The sequence below is a fragment of the Fusarium vanettenii genome (assembly GCF_000151355.1).
Source record: "Fusarium vanettenii 77-13-4 chromosome 3 genomic scaffold NECHAsca_31_chr3_5_0, whole genome shotgun sequence".
Taxonomy (NCBI): Eukaryota; Fungi; Ascomycota; class Sordariomycetes; order Hypocreales; family Nectriaceae; genus Fusarium; species Fusarium vanettenii.
In genome coordinates this window covers 1-20,336 of record NW_003315854.1, presented here as the reverse complement: position 1 = coordinate 20,336, position 20,336 = coordinate 1, and the positions used below count along the sequence as shown (strand labels likewise).

At 44.7% G+C, this 20,336-nt stretch overlaps 6 protein-coding genes across 6 annotated transcripts; 2 read left to right on the top strand and 4 right to left on the bottom strand.

Annotated features, from left to right (window-relative positions):
• Positions 1-192: 192 nt before the first annotated feature.
• NECHADRAFT_78315 (uncharacterized protein) lies at positions 193-3,254 on the top strand (the record flags this gene model as incomplete). Its single annotated transcript, XM_003042908.1, has 12 exons — positions 193-204; positions 281-517; positions 596-693; positions 740-793; positions 845-936; positions 1,000-1,570; positions 1,638-1,974; positions 2,042-2,105; positions 2,162-2,494; positions 2,632-2,868; positions 2,920-3,154; positions 3,218-3,254. 12 exons carry the CDS (start codon positions 193-195, stop codon positions 3,252-3,254), a joined length of 2,307 nt encoding a protein of 768 aa, XP_003042954.1.
• A 473-nt stretch (positions 3,255-3,727) lies between these two features.
• NECHADRAFT_37175 (uncharacterized protein) lies at positions 3,728-5,490 on the bottom strand (the record flags this gene model as incomplete). Its single annotated transcript, XM_003042813.1, has 9 exons — positions 3,728-3,904; positions 3,957-4,065; positions 4,114-4,356; positions 4,404-4,779; positions 4,827-4,978; positions 5,028-5,178; positions 5,224-5,241; positions 5,294-5,343; positions 5,390-5,490. The coding sequence occupies 9 exons, from the start codon at positions 5,488-5,490 to the stop codon at positions 3,728-3,730; spliced, it is 1,377 nt and encodes a 458-aa protein (XP_003042859.1).
• A 692-nt stretch (positions 5,491-6,182) lies between these two features.
• On the top strand, positions 6,183-7,545 carry NECHADRAFT_92229 (uncharacterized protein; the record flags this gene model as incomplete). Its single annotated transcript, XM_003042907.1, has 6 exons — positions 6,183-6,237; positions 6,287-6,388; positions 6,439-6,607; positions 6,659-6,782; positions 6,830-7,257; positions 7,305-7,545. 6 exons carry the CDS (start codon positions 6,183-6,185, stop codon positions 7,543-7,545), a joined length of 1,119 nt encoding a protein of 372 aa, XP_003042953.1.
• A 155-nt stretch (positions 7,546-7,700) lies between these two features.
• Positions 7,701-8,332, bottom strand: NECHADRAFT_78312 (uncharacterized protein; the record flags this gene model as incomplete). Its single annotated transcript, XM_003042812.1, has 2 exons — positions 7,701-7,950; positions 8,142-8,332. 2 exons carry the CDS (start codon positions 8,330-8,332, stop codon positions 7,701-7,703), a joined length of 441 nt encoding a protein of 146 aa, XP_003042858.1.
• A 2,333-nt stretch (positions 8,333-10,665) lies between these two features.
• NECHADRAFT_78311 (uncharacterized protein) lies at positions 10,666-11,350 on the bottom strand (the record flags this gene model as incomplete). The annotated part of the gene is made up of 3 exons (XM_003042811.1): positions 10,666-10,683; positions 10,851-10,862; positions 10,919-11,350. The coding sequence occupies 3 exons, from the start codon at positions 11,348-11,350 to the stop codon at positions 10,666-10,668; spliced, it is 462 nt and encodes a 153-aa protein (XP_003042857.1).
• A 730-nt stretch (positions 11,351-12,080) lies between these two features.
• NECHADRAFT_78310 (uncharacterized protein) lies at positions 12,081-13,133 on the bottom strand (the record flags this gene model as incomplete). The annotated part of the gene is made up of 5 exons (XM_003042810.1): positions 12,081-12,503; positions 12,610-12,686; positions 12,806-12,832; positions 12,936-12,959; positions 13,079-13,133. The coding sequence occupies 5 exons, from the start codon at positions 13,131-13,133 to the stop codon at positions 12,081-12,083; spliced, it is 606 nt and encodes a 201-aa protein (XP_003042856.1).
• Positions 13,134-20,336: the final 7,203 nt, after the last annotated feature.

Below are 20,336 nucleotides of genomic sequence, written 5' to 3'. Positions count from 1 at the left end.
CCCCCCCCCCCCCCCCCGCCAGCCCCACTTCCATTTCCTCATCAGATTACCAAGTTATGTAATATTGCCCAAGGTGTACCGACATTGTGCCGAGAGTTCTCAAAAGTTTTCTTTTTGGGAGGCACAATTCCCCCTCCACCGAAGAATCACTCTGAGATCATCAACGCAATTGCCCGACTGCACCTATCCATCATGTCTGCTCTTGTATGTTCCTCCAAGCTACCGATTCTCTATTGCGTGCAGCTTTCCCATCGAGACTGACTGAATGGTATTTCTTTAGCGAAGAGCGATATGTCTTGATGCCGCCGCGCTTGCAACGCGGCAGACCCGAACCTCGATCACCCGCTCGCGATTGTTAGCAGTGCCTATACCTCGGTTCCGCAACTATGCTTCAGCCAGTCCGCAATGCCAACAGGCCTTCCATTCACAGCTCGAGACCGCTCCCAATTTCTCCGCCCTCCAGTCCTCCCTGGACTCCGCCACTCGGACCTACCCACAGACACTTACCGAGAAGATTGTACAACTTCACGCAGATGGCGTCGCCCGAGGAAGAAGAGTCAGAGCTGGAGATTACGTGATACTGCGGTTGGTCTAGTCCTGGTTCGAAGGTCGGGAAATTGAGCTGACGTCGCTCTTTGGCCAAAGCCCTCATAAGAGTATGACTCACGACAACTCGTTTCCTGTGATTACCAAGTAAGCGCTTGACTCGTCGCAATGGCACATTAACTAAGCTGTGTAGGTTTATGGAAATGGGTGCTACTTCAGTCAAGGACAATCGTCAGGTCGTCATGACGTATGTTACCTTGTCCTGACCCAGCCCACAAGCCCTGTCTGACTGTCCCAGGCTTGACCATGATGTGCAGAACGACTCTGAGCAAAACTTACGCAAATACCGTCTGATTGAGGAGTTTGCCAACAAGCAGGGCATTGATTTTTGTATGCGCAGCTCCAGGACTTCCCCTCCGAACACTCTTTGAAGCATCGAGTTGACTTGGATAGACCCCGCCAAACACGGAATCGGGCATCAGATTATGGTTGAAGAAGGCTACGCCTGGCCAGGAACCGTTAGTGTTGCTAGCGACAGTCACTCCAACATCTACGGTGGCGTTGGATGTCTCGGCACAGCCATCGTCCGCTCAGACGCCGCAAGTGTCCTCGCAACCTCGACAGTATTCTGGCGAGTCCCGCCAATTGCCAAAATTACCTTTACGGGTACTCTGCCTCCGGGGGTTACGGGCAAAGACACGATCATTGCCCTATGCGCCTTGCTCAAGTCAGAAGTTTTGAATATGTGTGTCGAGTTCACCGGGTCTGGACAGACTCTTGCAAGCATCCCCATATCCGAACGCTTGACAATCGCCAACATGACAACTGAGATGGGATCTCTATCGGGACTGTTCCCTGTCGACGAGACGCTCATCTCGTGGTACCGCGCCAGAGCCACAGCCGCAGCCACGTCTGGCGGTTCTACCAAGGATCGTATAAACCAGAAGCGGATTGACGAGCTCCTGGAGAATACCCTTGTGGCTGATCCTGGTGCCAAATACGCAAAGGAATATTTCCTCGATCTGTAAGCAACAGTCATCCTGGCTGTCTCGTTCATAAATGTTACTCCCAACAGACTAACAAAATCGCAGATCCACCCTTTCACCCTTCGTTGCTGGTCCCAACTCAGTCAAAGTTGCCAACCCTGTTGAGAAGCTCGCTGCTGAGGATATTGCTATAGACAAGGCATATCTTCTAAGTTGCACCAATGGTAGGAGTACGGATTTCGCAGCTGCTGCTCGTGTCTTCCGCGAGGCCGGTAACAATGGCCAGCCTGCCAAGGTCCATCCTAGTGTCAAGCTCTATCTCGCACCTGCATCCCTGGCCGAACAGCGCATGTCGGAAGAGGCTGGAGACTGGCAGGTTCTCGCGCAGTCTGGAGCTGAGCTACTTCCGGCCGGATGTGGAGCCTGCATAGGCTTGGGCCGTGTATGTAGCAAATATCCTACCTACATTCCAAAGCTCCTTTCCAACGCTAACCTGATCCTTCACGCAGGGCTTACTCGAGGAAGGCGAGGTGGGCATATCGGCAAGTAATAGGAACTACAAAGGGCGCATGGGTAACTCCATCATGTCTCGAGCTTTTTTTACGCACCATGTTAACTTGCTGTTCAAGGTAGCCCCAAGGCGCTGTGTTACCTCGCTAGCCCCGAGGTAGTCGCGGCCAGTGCCATTAAGGGTCGGATTGCCAGTCCTGGTTGGTACTTGAAGCCCGAAGGAGTTGAGAAGGTTGTTGTTGGCGAGGGCACCGGCGACTTTGTTGCCGATAAAGCTCGTTCCATTGAAGATGCTTTTGGACAAGTCATCGGTGAGATGGAGAGCGTGATTAGCGCTGCTGAAGCTGAAGGGGCTGCTGGGAAGTCGACCAGTCCCCCAGCCACTGAAGGCGAGGCCTTGACGGATGTCCTCCCGGGCTTCCCCGAGAAAGTCGAGGGCGAAATCGTTTTTTGTGAGTGGCTGTTGTATACGGTTGAGGAGTCATTCGCTAACCGCTGTAGGCGATAATGACAACATTAACACTGATGGTATTGTTAAAATACAAGACCCAACAAGGCTCTGAAGTGCTAACCCTTTTGCGTTTATCAGGTATCTACCCAGGACGCTATACTTACCAGGATGGCATGACAACAGAGCAGATGGCTTTGGTGTGCATGGAGAACTACGATACCGAGTTCCGCAATATCATTAGACCAAATGATGTGCTGGTAGCCGGATATTCCTTCGGCTCTGGGTCTTCCCGGGAACAGGCCGCCACTTCTATCCTAGCCAACCGGATCCCTCTCGTTGTTGCTGGCAGCTTCAGCAATATCTTCAGCCGCAATAGTGAGTACTCTTGATTCTCCTTCTTTGCGCGTGATGCTAAAGAAAAACAAGGCATTAATAATGCTCTTCTTGGTATTGAAATCCCGAAACTGGTCGAGCGGCTTCGTGAGGTGTACGGGGACGATCCGGAAAAGCCCCTGACTCGCCGGACAGGCTGGAAACTTGTTTGGGACGTCCGCCGGTCCCAAGTGACCATCACTGAGCAGGACGGCACCTCTTGGGTAGAAAAGGTTGGTGAGATGCCTCCTAATGTTCAGGAAATCATCGCCAAAGGAGGTATCGTGAAGTGGGTGCAGGCTTCATTGCAGGCTTAGAATACAAGACTAGTTTTTTGTATAATTGTGTATAGACTTGCGGGGCTTCGCCGGCCGGCCACTGACAGCTGAGAGCAGTAAAAGCTCAGCTCCAGGCAAGGAACTGGGTTATAGTACACTCGAGTTCTCCTCCAAGAGGTCCAGCGGCGAGCTTGTTGCTTTCAAGGTTGTTTGTTCAATTGGCATTCAACTCGTCGCTGGCACGAGATCGAGCCGCTCAGGCGAGAGGTTCAACGATAGCCAGTTGGGTTTGCATGGATCTCGTCAATCGAGGCCCCAGAACTAATGAAACGCAGTAGGATTTCCATCGGAGCTCCAACATGGAAAATGCTGCAGATGGCGTGTCATGCTTCCTATTCTCGCGCATTTCGACACGCTGATGGGCGTCTTCCCCTACTATTTAGAATCGGATCCCCGCTGGACAGTGATAGACTCTCCCTCAACTAAACTATCCTCGGTTGCACTCTCGTCATCGGCAGGAGTCTCCTCTGCCTTTTTACCACTATTCACAAGTTAGATGCTTGTACCTCGTTGCTATGAATCTCTCACCTTTTCTTCCACAACACAATGGCCGTGATGAACCCTGACCAAAGCAAGAAGAAGAAGACCAGCGTAACCGGCCAGCCCTTGCGCCATCTGGGCGCTCCATTGGGTCCAGCTGTGGGAAAGAGTAGGAGAGGAACCCAGATGTAGAAAGAATACCCGAATGTCATCATCGACCCCTTGCTCTATTAGCTGATTGCAGTGAGTACAGGTGGGTGAATCTATGCCTACCATGATGAGGGCTCGCTCCTCAGAGTCATCCTTGACGATGGTGTTGACCGTTGAATACAAGATCGGGCTTGCACAGCCTGATACACCAAACAGGTACCACGCAAAGAATCTAGCACGTTGGTCAGCTTTACCCTCGTCAATAGTCTCATTAACTTACTTTAGCCCTTTGGGGATCTTCCACACAATCATGCAGATTGTCGCAAACATACAAGAACCCTCAACGATGGTGTATATGATCCACGACGGATAAATAGACGCCAAGGTCGTGCCAAGCCAAGAAGCGACGATGGTGATGGCAGAGGTGACGGTCGGTAGCGTGTTTATCTGTCCAACCGAATAACCTTCGTCCTTGAGCCAGAGATTCATGTACGAAGAAGGATAGGAAGAGATGATCATGCAGCTAGAACCGTTAGTCAATAGCATCTCAGTTGAGTACTTTGAACTCACATGTAGCAGAATACAAAAACCCAAATATGCCATCTCTTGATAGTGCGCTTAAACACATCGCGTCCAATCTTTCCAGGACGTCGGATCCGGTACCTTTCCAGACGCTGCTTGGCCAATGAAATATCATTCTCAGTCAGGAAGAAGGGTCTCGGCGAGTCAGGAACCCCAGGGAAAATGATGAAGCCTAGAAACGCGACAGGGATGGTAAAGATGCCATCGATGATAAAGAGCCATTTCCATCCAGGCATGCCGCCAACACCAGATAGGTTCTTGTAAGCAGCGGCTTGGAGGTAACCGCTCACCATTGATCCGAGGGGGTTGCAGATGAACCAAGTTCCGGCGCGCTTAAAGAGTTCAGGGCCGCTATACCAGGAGCCTATCCACATTTAGCACTCAGTAGAAGACGGGTTGGTGATGGCTTACCCAGGATGAAATGTGTGCCTGCAAATACAGGAGCCTCGAGCATTCCGACAAGGAAACGTGCCGCATAAAGTTGGTGCACATTCGTAACTCGGCTCTGAGCAAAGGTGACGATTCCCCAGAGAACTTCCAGAGTCGGAAGAAGCCACCTTGCTCTATCTAAATATGAGCATCATGAACAACTGTCAAGGGGTTTACTCTTACAATGCCGGTCGAGACATCAACAACATGCCTGGAACCTGAAAGACGACATAAGCCGTGTAGTAGCAGACGTTGAAGTAGTTGAGCTCGTTTCCGTAGAGGCCAAAGTCCTCCTTCAGTCCGCTGACGTATGCATTGCTAATGTTGGTTTGATCTGCTTGTGTTAGATTGGAAACTCAATGGGTGAGGTGAAACCTACCTAGAAATTTGACAAAGACTTGGCATTCGTTAGTTCCCGTAAGCCCGAGTATAATAGCTAGGTTACTTACAGCATAGACATGCAAAGACCAAAATTGAAACATCGAGCTTGAAGAGTAATCTAGAGCCAGTCAGTCATGTTCAGGACAGTACTTGGCTGTGCATACTTTCGCTCCTCCGAGGGATATTCAGAAGGATACCAGTTAAAAATTTCCTTCAAGAGTCCAAGCAATGATAGCCTCTTCTTTTTGATGTCGGTGGTTGTCATGATGAACAGAGACTGACAAGTTCTCTCAAGACTGCCTGATAGACTTTCACCTGACTGAGTCCAGGTCTTTCAAACAGCCACTTCGGACAACAGCAAGTGGAAGATCCGAGAATAATAAGCATCTCCGACATGACTCTCACGAACCGAGGCTCCAGAACTAATGAAACGCACTAGGATATCTATCAGAGCTCCGAAGTCGCAAATACTGAAAATGGCCAAGACTCGGATGGCGTCTCATACTCCTCATAAGACGTCATGTCGTCAAACTATCACGATAGGATTATAAAAACGTCTTTAATGGGAATAAACGAGGGATCTACAGGGAAGTTACCCCAAAACTACGTCCTATATCCCACTCGGCCCTGCAGTAGTTGTCGGTTCCCGCATGATGTGCTGGTCGCATGCATTACGTGCTTAGATCTACTACAAACCACCATGCAATCGGTATAATTTAACGCGAACAAGATATCAAAAGATTCAATCTCATTGGTCAAGGCCGGAAATAATTGCCGTTGTCTGTCGGGCCAGGACCGATAACTCCGGGGATCGGGATAGTGCTTCCGCACAACGCGGGAGTGGGTATATATTGCGTGCTCGGCCGGGGTTTTCTTTATTATCTTGTTCATCGCCTTTGATGTTGTTATCTGATCCCTGCCTTTAACCCCGCAAGTTTCAACGACACCTGATTCAAAATGCCGGGAGTATTGATCGACCGATATGAGCAAGTCCCAGTGACCCAGGAGGACCGTAAGTCTACCGTAGCCAACGTCTTGACGCGTCACTAATGAGCGACTAGTGGATTGGGCAGAGTTGGCAACTCTTGACCTGAGCCTTTTCGACCAACCTGGCGGCAAGGAAGAACTTGTGAAGCAGCTCGACCACGCCGTCCGCAACATTGGTGGGTAACAACAACACGAGCTTCTGGTGCAACGCCTAATTATAGTCCAGGCTTCTTCTACGTCAAAAACTTCAACATCAGCCAGGAAGAGGTCGACCGTCAATTCGCTCTAGGCCGAGAATTTTATGCCCTGCCTCTGGAAGAGAAGCTCAAGTATCACAATGAGAGCGATCTGGTCAAGGGAGAGTACAACGGGTACAGGCCGGCTGGCAATCGGATGTGAGTAGGACTCCTTTTCTTCCTCGCTTCAACTAATCCAAGATTATGCAGTATCGGAAATGGCATCAAGGACAATATTCAAGTGTACAATATTCCCAAGTTTGACGGCTTCCACGAGCGTCATCAGCCACCTGTTCTAGGTGCCAACATCAAGGAGATTGAAGCCTTCAGTCGTGTAAGTAAAACCACACACACACCTTTTCTTACCTCTAACACTTTCAGAAATGCCACGATGAAGTCGTGGTCAAACTTCTCCGCCTCTTTGCAATCCTCCTCGAACTCCCCGACGAAGACCAACTCGTCCGCGCCCACCAATACGACGTCAAGGGCGAAGACCACCTCCGCTACATGCACTACGCCGCCCGAGGCCAGGAAGAAAACCAGAAGCTTGGAGCCCTGTACGTCCCCGGACATACAGACCTTGGCACGTTGACGCTTCTGTTCCGTCAGCCTGTTGCCGCCCTGCAGATTCTCAACTCGGAGGGTCAGTGGAAATGGGTCAAGCCCCAGGATGGGACCATCACTATTAATACTTGTGATGCTTTGACGGCTTTGACGGGTGGACTTATCAAGTCGAGTATTCATCGGGTGCATGCGCCTCCAGCAGATCAGGCACACATTGACCGATTGGGTGTGTTGTACTTTTCCAGGTGAGTCATCCGTCTTCACTATTTTACATGATACTGATAAATCATAGACCCAACAACAATGTCGTTCTCGACCCTATTGACAACAGCCCCCTTCTCAAGCGGCTCGGTCTGACATCCAACGTGTTTACAGAACTAGGCCAGCATCTGACAACAGAGCAATGGGTCAAGGTCCGCCAAACGCAGCAGCAGCGTCCAACAAGCGGTGCCAAGATCACCAATGGAAAGTATGAGCACAGCAAGAAGGATTTGGAAATTCTTCCTGGGCTGCAGGACAAGATTTATAACTAGAGCTCAATACATTGAATGACCTCATAACCATTACGTCAAACCGTTGCCCCTGCTGAAAGCTCTTCGTGGTCCACGTATACCGCCTTAGTAATTAGGAGACCTGCCAGTCTCACACGGGGAACTAGTCTCTGTGAAATCGACTCTCTATCAGAGACTTAGAGGCTATACTCACGCCATGTGATGGGTAAATCTTGTCCATCCCACCACTGATACTCAACTCCGGGAGCCGCAACATAGGCTGGTCTCGCAACCCACTGTGGTAAAGGAGGAGAAGGCGGGTTGGGTTCATGGCCCGTGTAATAGACGCTAGCAGTAGGTCTCTGTCCTACGACTGGGGAATCATAACATGAGCCTTGAGTAGAAGGCGTACGATCCTCCCGCTTGGCGTGAGAAAACTCCATATCGCTGTACCAGTACGGTGGTAGCTCAGTGTAGGTAGGCAAAACCAGTGCAGTACACATGCCCAGTAATTCCGCTACACTCAATAGTTATATGAGGATCGTAGTTGAATCTCTGACCAAACTCATCAACTGTCGTGACGTGAACACTTGAGCTGTGCGTGTCAGAAGAAGCTACTTGAGAAAGGTCCGTCTTACCGAACATGCACAGTAGCGAACGCACGCTCAAGAGCGGCTTGAACAGAAATGTCTTCAAGTGCCCTCTTTAGCACGGGATTGGCACCCCCTTGGAGATTCTGTCTCACGTGGCTATTGTAGGTGACTCGCACTGGGCCTGCCCAGCCATCAAACTCTTCATCGCCGAGATAGTAAGTTTGTGTAGCAGGCATGGTCTCGTAGATTCAAAAGTTTTCTCCTCTAGCTGAAATGGGTCACATCCTTCTACTTATGTACTTAATTTCCGTGTATGCGAGTGAGCTTTGCACTTCTGTCTATTCGTGTGGGCGTCGCTGGGTGGCCCAGCAGAGCACCAATTAAGGATAACAATGTGTCTATTCACTTTCGATACGCCCAATGAGGCCATCTAGACGTTGCTTCTGATGACCGACGAAGGACTGCTCCTGGGGTGTAAGAAGTTTCTCGAGCTCAAGCAAGCGGCAATCGAAGAAGACCAAGTTGACTCTCTGGAGGTCTGACAAAGGCCGTGAGACCGCAAGGAGCTTCTTTGGCTCCAGCAGCCTCATGAGGCCAGTCTCCTTGAGGCAGCGCAGGGCAGCCTTGAGCTTTTGCCCTGATAAGGTCAGACCATCGGGAGGACACGCTATTGCGGTCCTGTTTACACCGATTTGCCCAGTTGGGTTCACTTTATTCCGTCTTTTCCTGGGCAACCACCTACCAATATCCTGGGCATCTTGGGCGGCGATCACCAACTGAAGGCTGAATATGCTGACTGGCATTAGCTCTACCAGACCTGAAACTGGAGCCGCCAAGTCACGCCAACAAGGCGACGTCCAAGACCATCTCCCCAACGTCACGATGGATTGCGGTCTTCAAGGGCGTCACGTCTGTCGCGTGGTGTATCCTGTCGCGAGGTAGAGGAGGGCCATGTCGACATTGTGCCCCTAGAACGTGCCGATAGTAGAGGCTCCAATTCCCTGCGCTGAACCAGGACCAGGCGTATTTCAGGCCGCTTGATAATGCAATCGCTGACTCCAGCGTTTTATAGAGAATTCGGCTCGCAGACATGGTTGTAGACAAGAATTATTACCTGCTGAGCCAAGATCGCACTGAAAAATCCAATCGCAGCGTCCTTTGCTCTGGTTTCTGATGAGGTTGTCATTTCTTGATGTCACTAGAATTCCCACACTGGGCGTCCTCCAAGGCGAGCATCCACCGAGAACAAAATAAAAGGGGTTCTTGATCCGGAACAGCTGCTTCGCACTGATGTCTGACCTCAGGTAGATACTGTCGGTCCTTGTCGGAGCACCAGGAGGGCACCAGTGAATTGCGCAATTGGAGGAGCATTGTCGAAATCAATCCGTCTCTAACGCTAACTTGCACGGGCGGACAATACTGCCCACCATTGGCAGTGAAGTGCTTCAAGTAGTGGTCAGGGTCGCGTGGTGTTTGCCGCTTGGGCTTAGTGGCGTCCCCCGACTGAGACTTCTTCGGAGGCATCTGCTGAGGTTTAGCCATACAGCCCTGATTCTAAAATGTTTCATGGGACTGGCCTTGGGGAGTGAATCGTTACTAGCATGGTATGAGCGGCGACGAACCATGGCAATGGGCCCTTGCTCATTGTCTCGAGAGTCACAGAAAGGAATGTGATGATTGGAACCTTCCACCATCACCTTGACAGAAGCCAGTGTTGCCGACGAGGGAGTCCAACGATCAGTCCCAGTCTTTCTCTGAACTTGCAGCCTGCTGGAGTATCGGGCTTCTTGGAGAAGAGGGCATTATTACTCGAAGGAGTTCGCGATTTCCTGTGACATCTGTACTCTTGCTTCCGGTCTTGAGTTGTCCAGTGGGAGGATGCACCGCGTGGTTTGTGTCGCCACTTCGTGTATGATGTTGTGTTGCGTCGCGCCGTTGTTGTTGTTGGTGGTGATGGTGAGTTGTCATTGCCAGAAAGGAGTCTTGCATTCTTTTTTATAGTTGAAGCTCGGCCCTTGATACGAGAGCCGCTTTTATGATTGCGAATCGTCAACGTGTTCTTGATGAATAAGGTTCGTTGAGGCAGAGTGTTGAGGATGCATTTGTAAAGCATATTTGATATTGACTATTACGTTGAAAGGCATTGGGCATAGTGGCTTAACTGTATTGGTAACAGTGTTTCTCTTACGAGGCGCCTTAGTCTGCCTTTGAGTATGCCATGAGGTTAAACAACTTGAATCTAGGGCATGGCAGAAGCTTTATTTGATGTGTGATATACGTCTAAATCGTTGACGTGCAATATCTATTGTTTACCCCTTTCAAGAATCTCTATGGAAACCAGTTCGGAAGACAGTCGACCAGAGCAAGAACAAGAAGTATCCGGTCCTTCTTACATGACTAGTGCAATACATTATAGTCAACTCCTGGAACGTCGTATACTGCTTCTAAGAGCTGCCTCAGTTAAAGACATCTTGAGTCATGCAAGCGATTATCTTTGCGTATTGCCAATCTCGGTAGCCTCTTCTCTCGATTGCACTTCTTATCACCATCTTCTGGCTCAGTTAACTTATCAAGGGCCCGGCTGCAACTATAATAAAGAACACATTAGTACTTATTATCACATTTCATCGCGAGCACAATAAGTAAAACGCCAGACACCAAACATCAATTGCTTGATCTACCTATTTAGTTACAACACAGCCATAACAACTACTTCCCACCAACAGAGCACGCAAACCAACCATCTAGGCTTACTTGCCCAAGAATCTGTTTGATTCCAGACAGACCTTTTGACTGTGGGCCAAGAAGGACCAAAATCTCACAAACAGCTTGACCTCATCCCCTTCGACATTCGGATCGGGCTCCGTCAGTTCCTTGAGCATCTGGGCGATCGGCTCCTTGGCCTCGACGAGCCTATCGCGGACGTCCTTGGCGTCCGGCGACAGCCACTCGCCTCCAGGGACGGAATTAAGGATTAGCTCGTTCATCTTGAAGATGCGATCGTCGACTTCTTGAACCGTCTTCATCACGCTCTGAATGAGGGAGTCCCTGCCTTGCTGCTTCGCCTCCTCGAGCACCTTCTCGTCAGGCAACACGGGTCGACCAGCCTGGTCAGGGTTGTCCGGCGGCTCGGCGACGTAGTCAAGCGGCACAGGTCGATCACCCTGGTCAAGGATGTGCGGCGGCTGGGCGGCGGGGCAAATGACCAACCCATCTTCAGTCTCCTTGTCAGCGGTCTTCTTGAAAAATCTCATCTTGGAGGCTACGGAGAATCAAGGTTGTTGGAAGATGAATGAAGTAAGGAAAGTCCCAGGACAAGTAGATGCTTGTTATCAGGGTGCGATGTTGAGAAGAGTAACAGGTAGAACGAGAAAATGTCCTATTTATCTACAAGTTGTGCGGTTTCAAAACGAAAAAAAGGACTTGAGTCGTTCAATTCAACTCTTTGTTGTTCATATAAATGGCGTCTCCCAGAGAGCTTGTTCTTGTAATCATTATCTGAACTCAACTGTTTTGTGTGAGAACGGGTATGGCATATTGCCAGAACAGCTCACACATGAGTTAATGCAGTCATGCCGTACTCCGCTGAGGCTAGAAATTGATTCAGTTGACTAATGTTGTATACGTGCTAAGACGGAAGCATGAAAAACTGCCCAGGATCCTTATCAGCGCCTATCAAGACGTTCTCTTTGTCGTGGTCACGGTTTCATACTATCAAGATACCAATGCATCGCTCTTCCCGTCAAAACCCTTGCGATCCAACTGACTGAGACAAAGAAGCAGTCTAGAAACACGGGAAATAACACTGTTATTTATAGCCTCTTCTTTTGAATTAACGACATTGTCACATTTCACGCCCAGTACCACAGGTATAACACCAAAACACCAAACATGAATTCAGATCTACTTGTATTAATAAATCTCCCAAGATAACTCCTTATCCCATGTCACACCAACAAACCACCCAAACTCCCCTGTCACAGCTTAGTGTCCCAGAAACTTATAGGCCTCCGAAATAAGAGGATCAACCACATTCCAATAACCAAACAGTTCCAAATACATGCTGTTATCCTCTTCTCGGACTGGTGGTCCATTCTTTCTGAGCCGGTCGACTAGCTCGACAACGGGCTTCTTGGCCTCGACGAGCCTATCGCAGAGGTCCTTGGCGTCCCCTGACAGCCACTCGGCGCCCCTGATGGGATTGTGCTCTCGGCCGTTCACCTTGACGATCAACTCGTCAAGGCGCGTTAGGGTTTCCATCGCGCTCTTGAAGATGTAGTCCTGATCCAAGTCATTTGGGGCTGACCCCTCAGGGGGCGGCTGACTCGCGTAGCCAATGATCTCGTGAGCATCAGTCTCGGTGATAATCTTCGCTTGGTCTTGCGCCATATTGTCAGTTGCTAAGAGCTGTGGAATAAGAGAAATGGTGAGTTGGGGAGTTGGTGTCAAGGTGCAATGATTGTGAGAGTAAGAATTAAGAATTTGCAACATCAGAAGATCTATTTATACTTACAACCAGACTGCCTCGACTCCAGAATGTCACTCGAATTCTACAGTTCTGCTCATGTTCAATACTCATTACCTGCAGTCCTGCTCATATCCGTGCCAGCGGTTGAGTTAAGATGTCGGAACAGAATAATACGCAATGCAAATATCGACTTATACTCTTTCCTTTCTCGCCCACGATCCTAAGTAGTCGCTACTTTTACCTGAGCCGGTAGTGAGCTCCGGGTGAGCTAATAAGAAATATGGGTTAGCTATTCTAGTTTTAGCCCCCGGTAATTAATAAAAATAGAATAACCCTATAATAAGAAACCTCTTAGATACTTGCTTATTTACTTTGTATAGCTCGCTTAATACTTACTTTAATAAAATTAGAGATAAATATATAGCATCTTATTATTAGTTACCGGTATATTCCTCTAGTTTAGGTTATCCTAGAGTTAATATTAAATTCGCAATAGTACCTATTCTATACCTACGTGGTTGCTTATCTAGAATATTAAGTCGATAGATAGTAAGTCTAGCGAAATACATGGTTAGCTACTCTACTACTCTTATAGAATATAGAGGAACTAATATTATTAACGATGAATTACCTTATTCTGCCTTATCGGCGCCGGGACGTTATAGGGTTAATCTGATGACCGTAATACTAAGCTAAGGATACCTATATCGAAGCGCCCTTATATAGCCGAGATCAACCGGAAGGAAGGATACCGGCTCGGCCATTCCTCTAGATAGAAGGTAGTATAGGGGGGCAGTGGCCTAAGGTGATCGTGGCGAAAAGGTATTAGATGGAAGTCTCGGTGGCTAATGATGGTGAAGTTTATGTTTCGGAGCGTGAACTAGCAGGCGTATGCTTGCGCCTCAGATAACGGGTAGATATTTTAGGACGAAGGATAAGCATATAATACTTAAATATAACCTTGATTGATAAGAATAGTATAGTATACTCCTGAGATTCAGCTCGTGATATCTCTAGAGACGCGAAGTTCATTTCCTCCTTGCCGTATACCCGCGCCTCAGGCCGCGGATAGATGCCCTAGCATATTACCTAGATAACAACACATAATGAACATCGCCTAACATCATCTTCGGGTTAGTCGAGGAAGTTCCGCCAGATAGCCACGCCCTTCCGATGGTGGTGCCTCGGGCGTTCTGGTTGGTCGTAGTTCTCGTGTCATCCATAGTCATGATGTCTCTGAGGGTGTGTAACAACGCTCCTGACTCTGCCTCACTTCCGTTTGCCCGCGTTCTTATCGGCCTGTCCGGGGTCCGCCTTGCTTTTGTCTCATGTCGAACACTAGAGACAAATCGGTTATACCTAACGTCTTGTTGCCAATTTGGTGTAAGTGCTATCCCCTGACTAACTGAACAACCAAGGTTCCCCAATAGCACCACCACTCTTGGTCCCATTGCTGTACGCCCCAGTAAAGAGGAATTCCCGTCTAATCTACCTTGGCTAGGCGTATTTCGAGGCCCACTAAGCGGAAGGGCTCGGCTTTCCTTGCTAGTATATGGTAGGATCACCGCATAATTATTGTTGCCCTTAATTGGCTAATCCCTAAGACGCGTCATGTGGCTTTCCCTGAGTTGAGAGATGTTAAGAATTGGACTAGTGGAATTATCAAGAACCCCTGGTGGCCAGCAGCTGAGATAAAGCTTTCTCTATTTCCGGGGCGAGAGGCCTCCATCTAACGAACTTTCAACATGATGGAAACTGGAGTTCTCCTCATCCCTTGCTTGCTCTCTTAGCGGAGTGGCGTGGCATTCAGAGAGGACTGGCGTGGTTCGACAAGAATGTTCAGATTACAACTACCGGTAACATCGAAAGAGATGAGCGGGTGAAGAGAGGGGACGGAGACGGGCGTACTCCGCCCAGTTATTGGCCTCGCACGCATGTCGGCATCAGTTATCTCACTATTCCAGGATCATCAGGCGTTTATGACAGCATCTCGAGCTCTTAAGTCCTCTGGATGGTTTAAGAAGCTAGGATCTATGGACGGCCAACATATGCGTGCGCAGCGTTAAGCTCCATCAGGGTCAGACGGAAGAGCTAATACTGCCGGAAACTTCCATTCCGGTGCTATCTGACCAACTGGAAATCGCGAGTCGGTGTTGAACAGCCAACAGCCACGAAGACACGCTTGATCCGGCGTCTCCGAGAACTCTACCTTGCCAATGACAGGACTTAGATCCCTAGCGATGGACTAGATGATGAAACAAAGAGAATCATCTATACTGGCGCAGCTGTATTTTTGTGGCCCGGCAGTTAAATGATTCGCATAAAGAAGAAGTGGTGACGTTGGTGAAAGGCAGGGCAACAGGAAGAAACTAAGTCGCGCTCCGGCAGACTTTGGGACCTATGCGGCTTGACTGCGAGCATATAAACCAGACAATGGCCGTCCATCTTCCCCTTGGCTATACTGCAAGACCAAACTCCTCATCTCTTTTCTTCCTTAGACACGACAACTTAAACATAGCATCGACAACTCCGTGCTAAGCAGCAGAAGCTGCGGCAAAGCTTCACTCTGCCTACTTCTTAAGCCGTCACTGCATCACTGTGCGACAAAGAGGCACTCTGGGCTATTAGAGAATCCAGGGACACTGCCATTAGATTCCCTCTGATGACGGCTCTAATACATGAGACGACGGCGATAAGCATCAAGACTTCGACTATTCGCAATCTTATGCAACACCAACGTCAACCAGTATCGCAGACCGTTTAGGTAAGCACTTAACACTTTCCTTACGGTAATAGGGCCTAACAACTAGAGCATAGATAGCACAGGCACCAAATGTGGCCCAACTAAATCAGACGCTACCACCGGCGGGGACACTAAGCCAAGCATACTCCCAGGTCACCGACACCGAATCGAGTCAGCAATCTCAAAGGAGAGACACGATCGCTAGAAATATCTCTACTTATGAAGATGCCAACTTTGCGGACTCGCTTCAAAGCCCCGAAAGTCAGCAATATTCAAGTGCGACAGACAATAGCTTCACCCAGTATCTATCAGCGAAATGGGCGACATGACGGTCGAAGCTATCTTTCACGAGGGGTCTTATCATAGAGCCCAGAGTCCTCCAGGTTCCCCGTCAGTATGCATACGCCGTCCACGTACTGCCAGCCCCGTCGAGGTGGCCCAGACGCCACTCCAGGATAGTGAAGTATTTATAAGCACTTAATGTGATGATAGCATCCCTCCAATCCGCACTCCATCTCCCGCAACAAGAATATCACCCGAACCACATAAGCCTCGGACGACGCAAGCTACGGTCCAGCAATGCCGAGACTGAGCCCCCAGAGGCCGATTTGGGATCGCCATTTAAAACCTAGGTATCTTCCCTGCCTCGGGAATCAACGTCCCGCCGCCGTTCCTCACTTGTACATTAACCGATGCAAGATAAGGACGGCGACGCAGACAGTAAAAGGTTCCGAGAGCGAGAACGGCCTCGACGGGCCGGGCTCACAACGCGGCGATGAGGGCTATCCTTCACTTCTGGATAGATTCGCCGACAACAACGATGGCTTGGTCAGCCTCTTTAAGTATCGGTAGATCCAAGGGTTGCCCTTTCTCGTCTCGGTACACTGAAGCATCTGTGTGCGCTATGCTATCCACCTTTCACACTAGAAGAGAAAATGCTCTACTGTTTCACTTGTTTGACCACATGGGCATTGATCTGACGGCGCCGCGCCGATCCGATGCGCTCCTAGCTTTTGAATCCTATTAATGCTTCTCATCAGCGTTTCGCCGCATGCGTGCATCCAGAGTTCAGGGGCAAACTGTGCCGTCGCCGCCAAAGTCACCTTGGACATCGTCTCCAATCTCCGTCGCATTCCTATGGCGCGATCTGAGGCTGATTTCAATGCCGCGCGAGAAATCCTTCAAGGTAGAGAAAGAGCGTCAAGGGCAGAGCCAGACGCTAGCTCAATCAGCGATGTGCCATTTGCTAGACGGAAGCCGAGAACCTAGTGCATACGTTATGCAAGCACGTCTACTGCGCTAGTTGTTTCGAGGGTCTATGCTTTCTAGAAGGGGGGTAAACGACCAATGCGGCTGGCGTAAATTAGGGCAGACTCAACTAATAATTTGGGGGATATAGGTTTTAGGAGGTTCTCGAGAGGGAGTGGGTTAAAGAGGAAGTTTAGACGGGATATACAAGCAAACCAGATGTTCTCCATTTTCTTCGGTGTCGTGGAGATATTCTGTGGATTAAAGCTATGACTCTCATTCATATCCTAAAAGGACTCGGCAAATTCATGATGGTAAAACTTAAGACCCAGCTGCTACATAACTAAGAAAATTTGTTACCTTCTATGGCCGTCTATTTGCCACCCATAAGGTGTAGATAAAAAATGACGGGTGGCAGGTGGTGGGTGGCAGGTGGTGGGTGGCAGGTGGTGGGTGGGGAGGTGGTTAAGGACGCCTTTGCAGGAGCTTAACGACTGCCTCGTGCCCCTTTTCTGCCGCTCTCGATAGCGGCGTCTATCTATACTCGTCCTTAGCGTCTATATTAACCTTACCGCTATTAAGTAATAGCTTAATAATTACCTTATGCCTCTTTTTTATCGCTAATTATAGCGGTATTTATCCTCTATATTTATCCTTAGTATTTATATTAACTTTACTTATATTAAGTAATAGCTTAATAATTATTTTATAACGTATATGATATGCATGTGCACCAAACAAGTATATGCACCACTATACTGTGCAGCCAAAAAATAACCTACCCTAGATAACTAAAATCTAGCTCTAGAGTTTTTAGACTTAAAAGGTTATAATAATTAAGTTTAGTATACTTAATTTAAATTAATTTATATTTTAATATATTTTTAATTAAATTATTAAGCTAGATATAGTAAGGTACACAGTGCTAATAAGCTTTTTCTTAATAACTTAAAAAGTAAAAACACATAATGCTTTAGAAGTTTATATATTAAATATCTCTATATAATTAATATAATTATAAGTTTTTATTAATTTAAAGCTAAATTTGAATTTTCAAGAATTCTTTTAAAACTTAAATTTATAGTATAAAATCCAAGTGGTGCGTACCCTTGTCTGGTGCACATGCTTATCATGTACGTTACCTCTTTTCTATTATTAATAATAATAATATTTATTTATATTTATCTTTAATATTTAAGTTAACTCTATTAATATTAAATAATAGCTTAATAATTACCTTATTATTACTTTTTATTACTTATTATAGCGGTATTTATTTATAATTATCCTTAATATCTATATTAACCCTATTAATATTAAGTAATAGCTTAATAATTATATTACTCCCTTTTATTACTACTTATAATAATAATATCTATTTATATTTATCTTTAGTATTTATATTAACCTTATTATTATTAAGTAATAGCTTAATAATTACTTATAGTAATATCTCTTTATAATTATTTTTAGCGCCTAGGTTAACTATATTACTATTAAATAATAGCTTAATAACCCCCTCGTGCCCCTTTATTGCCGCTTATTATAATAGTATTTATTTATCCTTATCCTTAGTATCTAAGTCGACCTTACTTATATTAAGTAATAGCTTAATAATTACCTTATACCTCTTTTCTACCGCTAGCCCTAGTAATATCTATCTTTTATACTTATCCTTAATATCTATATTAACCTTACCTATATTAAGTAATAGCTTAATAATTACCTTATTATTATTCTTTATTACTTATTATAATAATATCTATCTTTTATATTTATCCTTAATATTTATATTAACTTTACTTATATTAAATAATAGCTTAATAATTACCTTATTATTACTTTTTATTACTTATTATAGCGGTATTTATTTATAATTATCCTTAATATCTATATTAACCCTATTAATATTAAGTAATAGCTTAATAATTATATTACTCCCTTTTATTACTACTTATAATAATAATATCTATTTATATTTATCTTTAGTATTTATATTAACCTTATTATTATTAAGTAATAGCTTAATAATTACTTATAGTAATATCTCTTTATAATTATTTTTAGCGCCTAGGTTAACTATGCTACTATTAAATAATAGCTTAATAACCCCCTCGTGCCCCTTTATTACCACTTACTATAATAGTATTTATTTATCTTTATCCTTAGTATCTAAGTCGACCTTACTTATATTAAGTAATAGCTTAATAATCATCTTATACCCTTTTAATGCCGCCTACCCTAGCAATATCTATCTTTTATACTTATCCTTAATATCTATATTAATCTTACCTATATTAAGTAATAGCTTAATAATTACCTTATTATTACTCTTTATTACTTATTATAATAATATCTATCTTTTATATTTATCCTTAATATTTATATTAACTTTACTTATATTAAATAATAACTTAATAAATACTTTATACCTATTTATTATTATTAATTATAATAATATTTATTTATATTTATTCTTAATATTTAAATTAACCTTATTTATATTAAGTAATAACTTAATAATTATTTTATACCTATTTATTATTACTTATTAGAGTAATATTTATTTATAATTATTTTTAATATCTATATTATTATAACTATAATATAGGCTAATGCAGTCGCAATAGGCAAAAAGCTAGATCTATTTAACTAGCTAATAAGGGGAAAGAAGGGATATAAGTTAAATATAATTAGTTTAACTTAAGTTAACTTATATATTAAATAAAAGTAATTTAATATAAATTAATTATATTTAACTTAGGAAATAAAATAATATATAAAATATATTTATTTATATTTTCTTATATATTAGCTACCTTAGCTATTAATATAACTTAGTTATACTTAATACCTTTAAGTATATTATTAAATATAACTTATACCTTATTTAAGATAATATAATATTTTTCTTTTATTATTAAACTTATTATTAAACTTATTATTAAACTTATTATTATTTATATATTTATATAGGCTAATATTTATATATTATATATTTAATTAGATAGGTTTAATTAATTAAACCTATAGACTTTTATTTACTGCTAAGTTTTAGTCCGGCGCTAAGCCCTAGCGCTAATACTTTTTAGGTTTAAATTCCGCCGCTAATTCTAAGAATTAATCCCTCTAAGGTATTAAACCTATAATACTAATAACTTTTATTTCCTAATATTATACTTATAGCTATATAGCTAGATCCTAGCTAGCTATAAGACTTCTTTAATCTTCTTATTTAATATTATAAAAGGTCTTAATATTTATTATAAGTATTATAAGCTATATCTTATATAAGTATATATAATTATCTTTTAAGCTATTTAGGAATATAATTTCCCTCTAAGTTAGCTACTTATATTCCTCTAGCTTCTATTTAAGGGTATTTAATAAAAAAAAGCTCTTATTTAATAAAATTAAATTAATTATTTATATTATAACTAAGTAAAAAGAGGCTAAGTAAGAAAAGAAACTTATAGCTAAAAATTATAAGTTTTATTTATTTTTTTAATTTAATTAGCTATATACTTATTATAATCCTCTAAATAGCTCTATATAATATTACCTCTTAAAGCCTATTATAAATACTTTTTATACTCTTATAAAGCTTATAGACCTCTTCGGTAAGGTTATCTTAATTATATAAGAAGGCCTATTAATAGATATTAATTATGCTAGTCTAATTATTTAGTTAGAGGTCTTTATAAAAGGCTATTATAATCTTCTTTTATATTATTAACTAATTAGCTAGTTATTGATTAGTTAATTAGTTAGTTATAGTTAT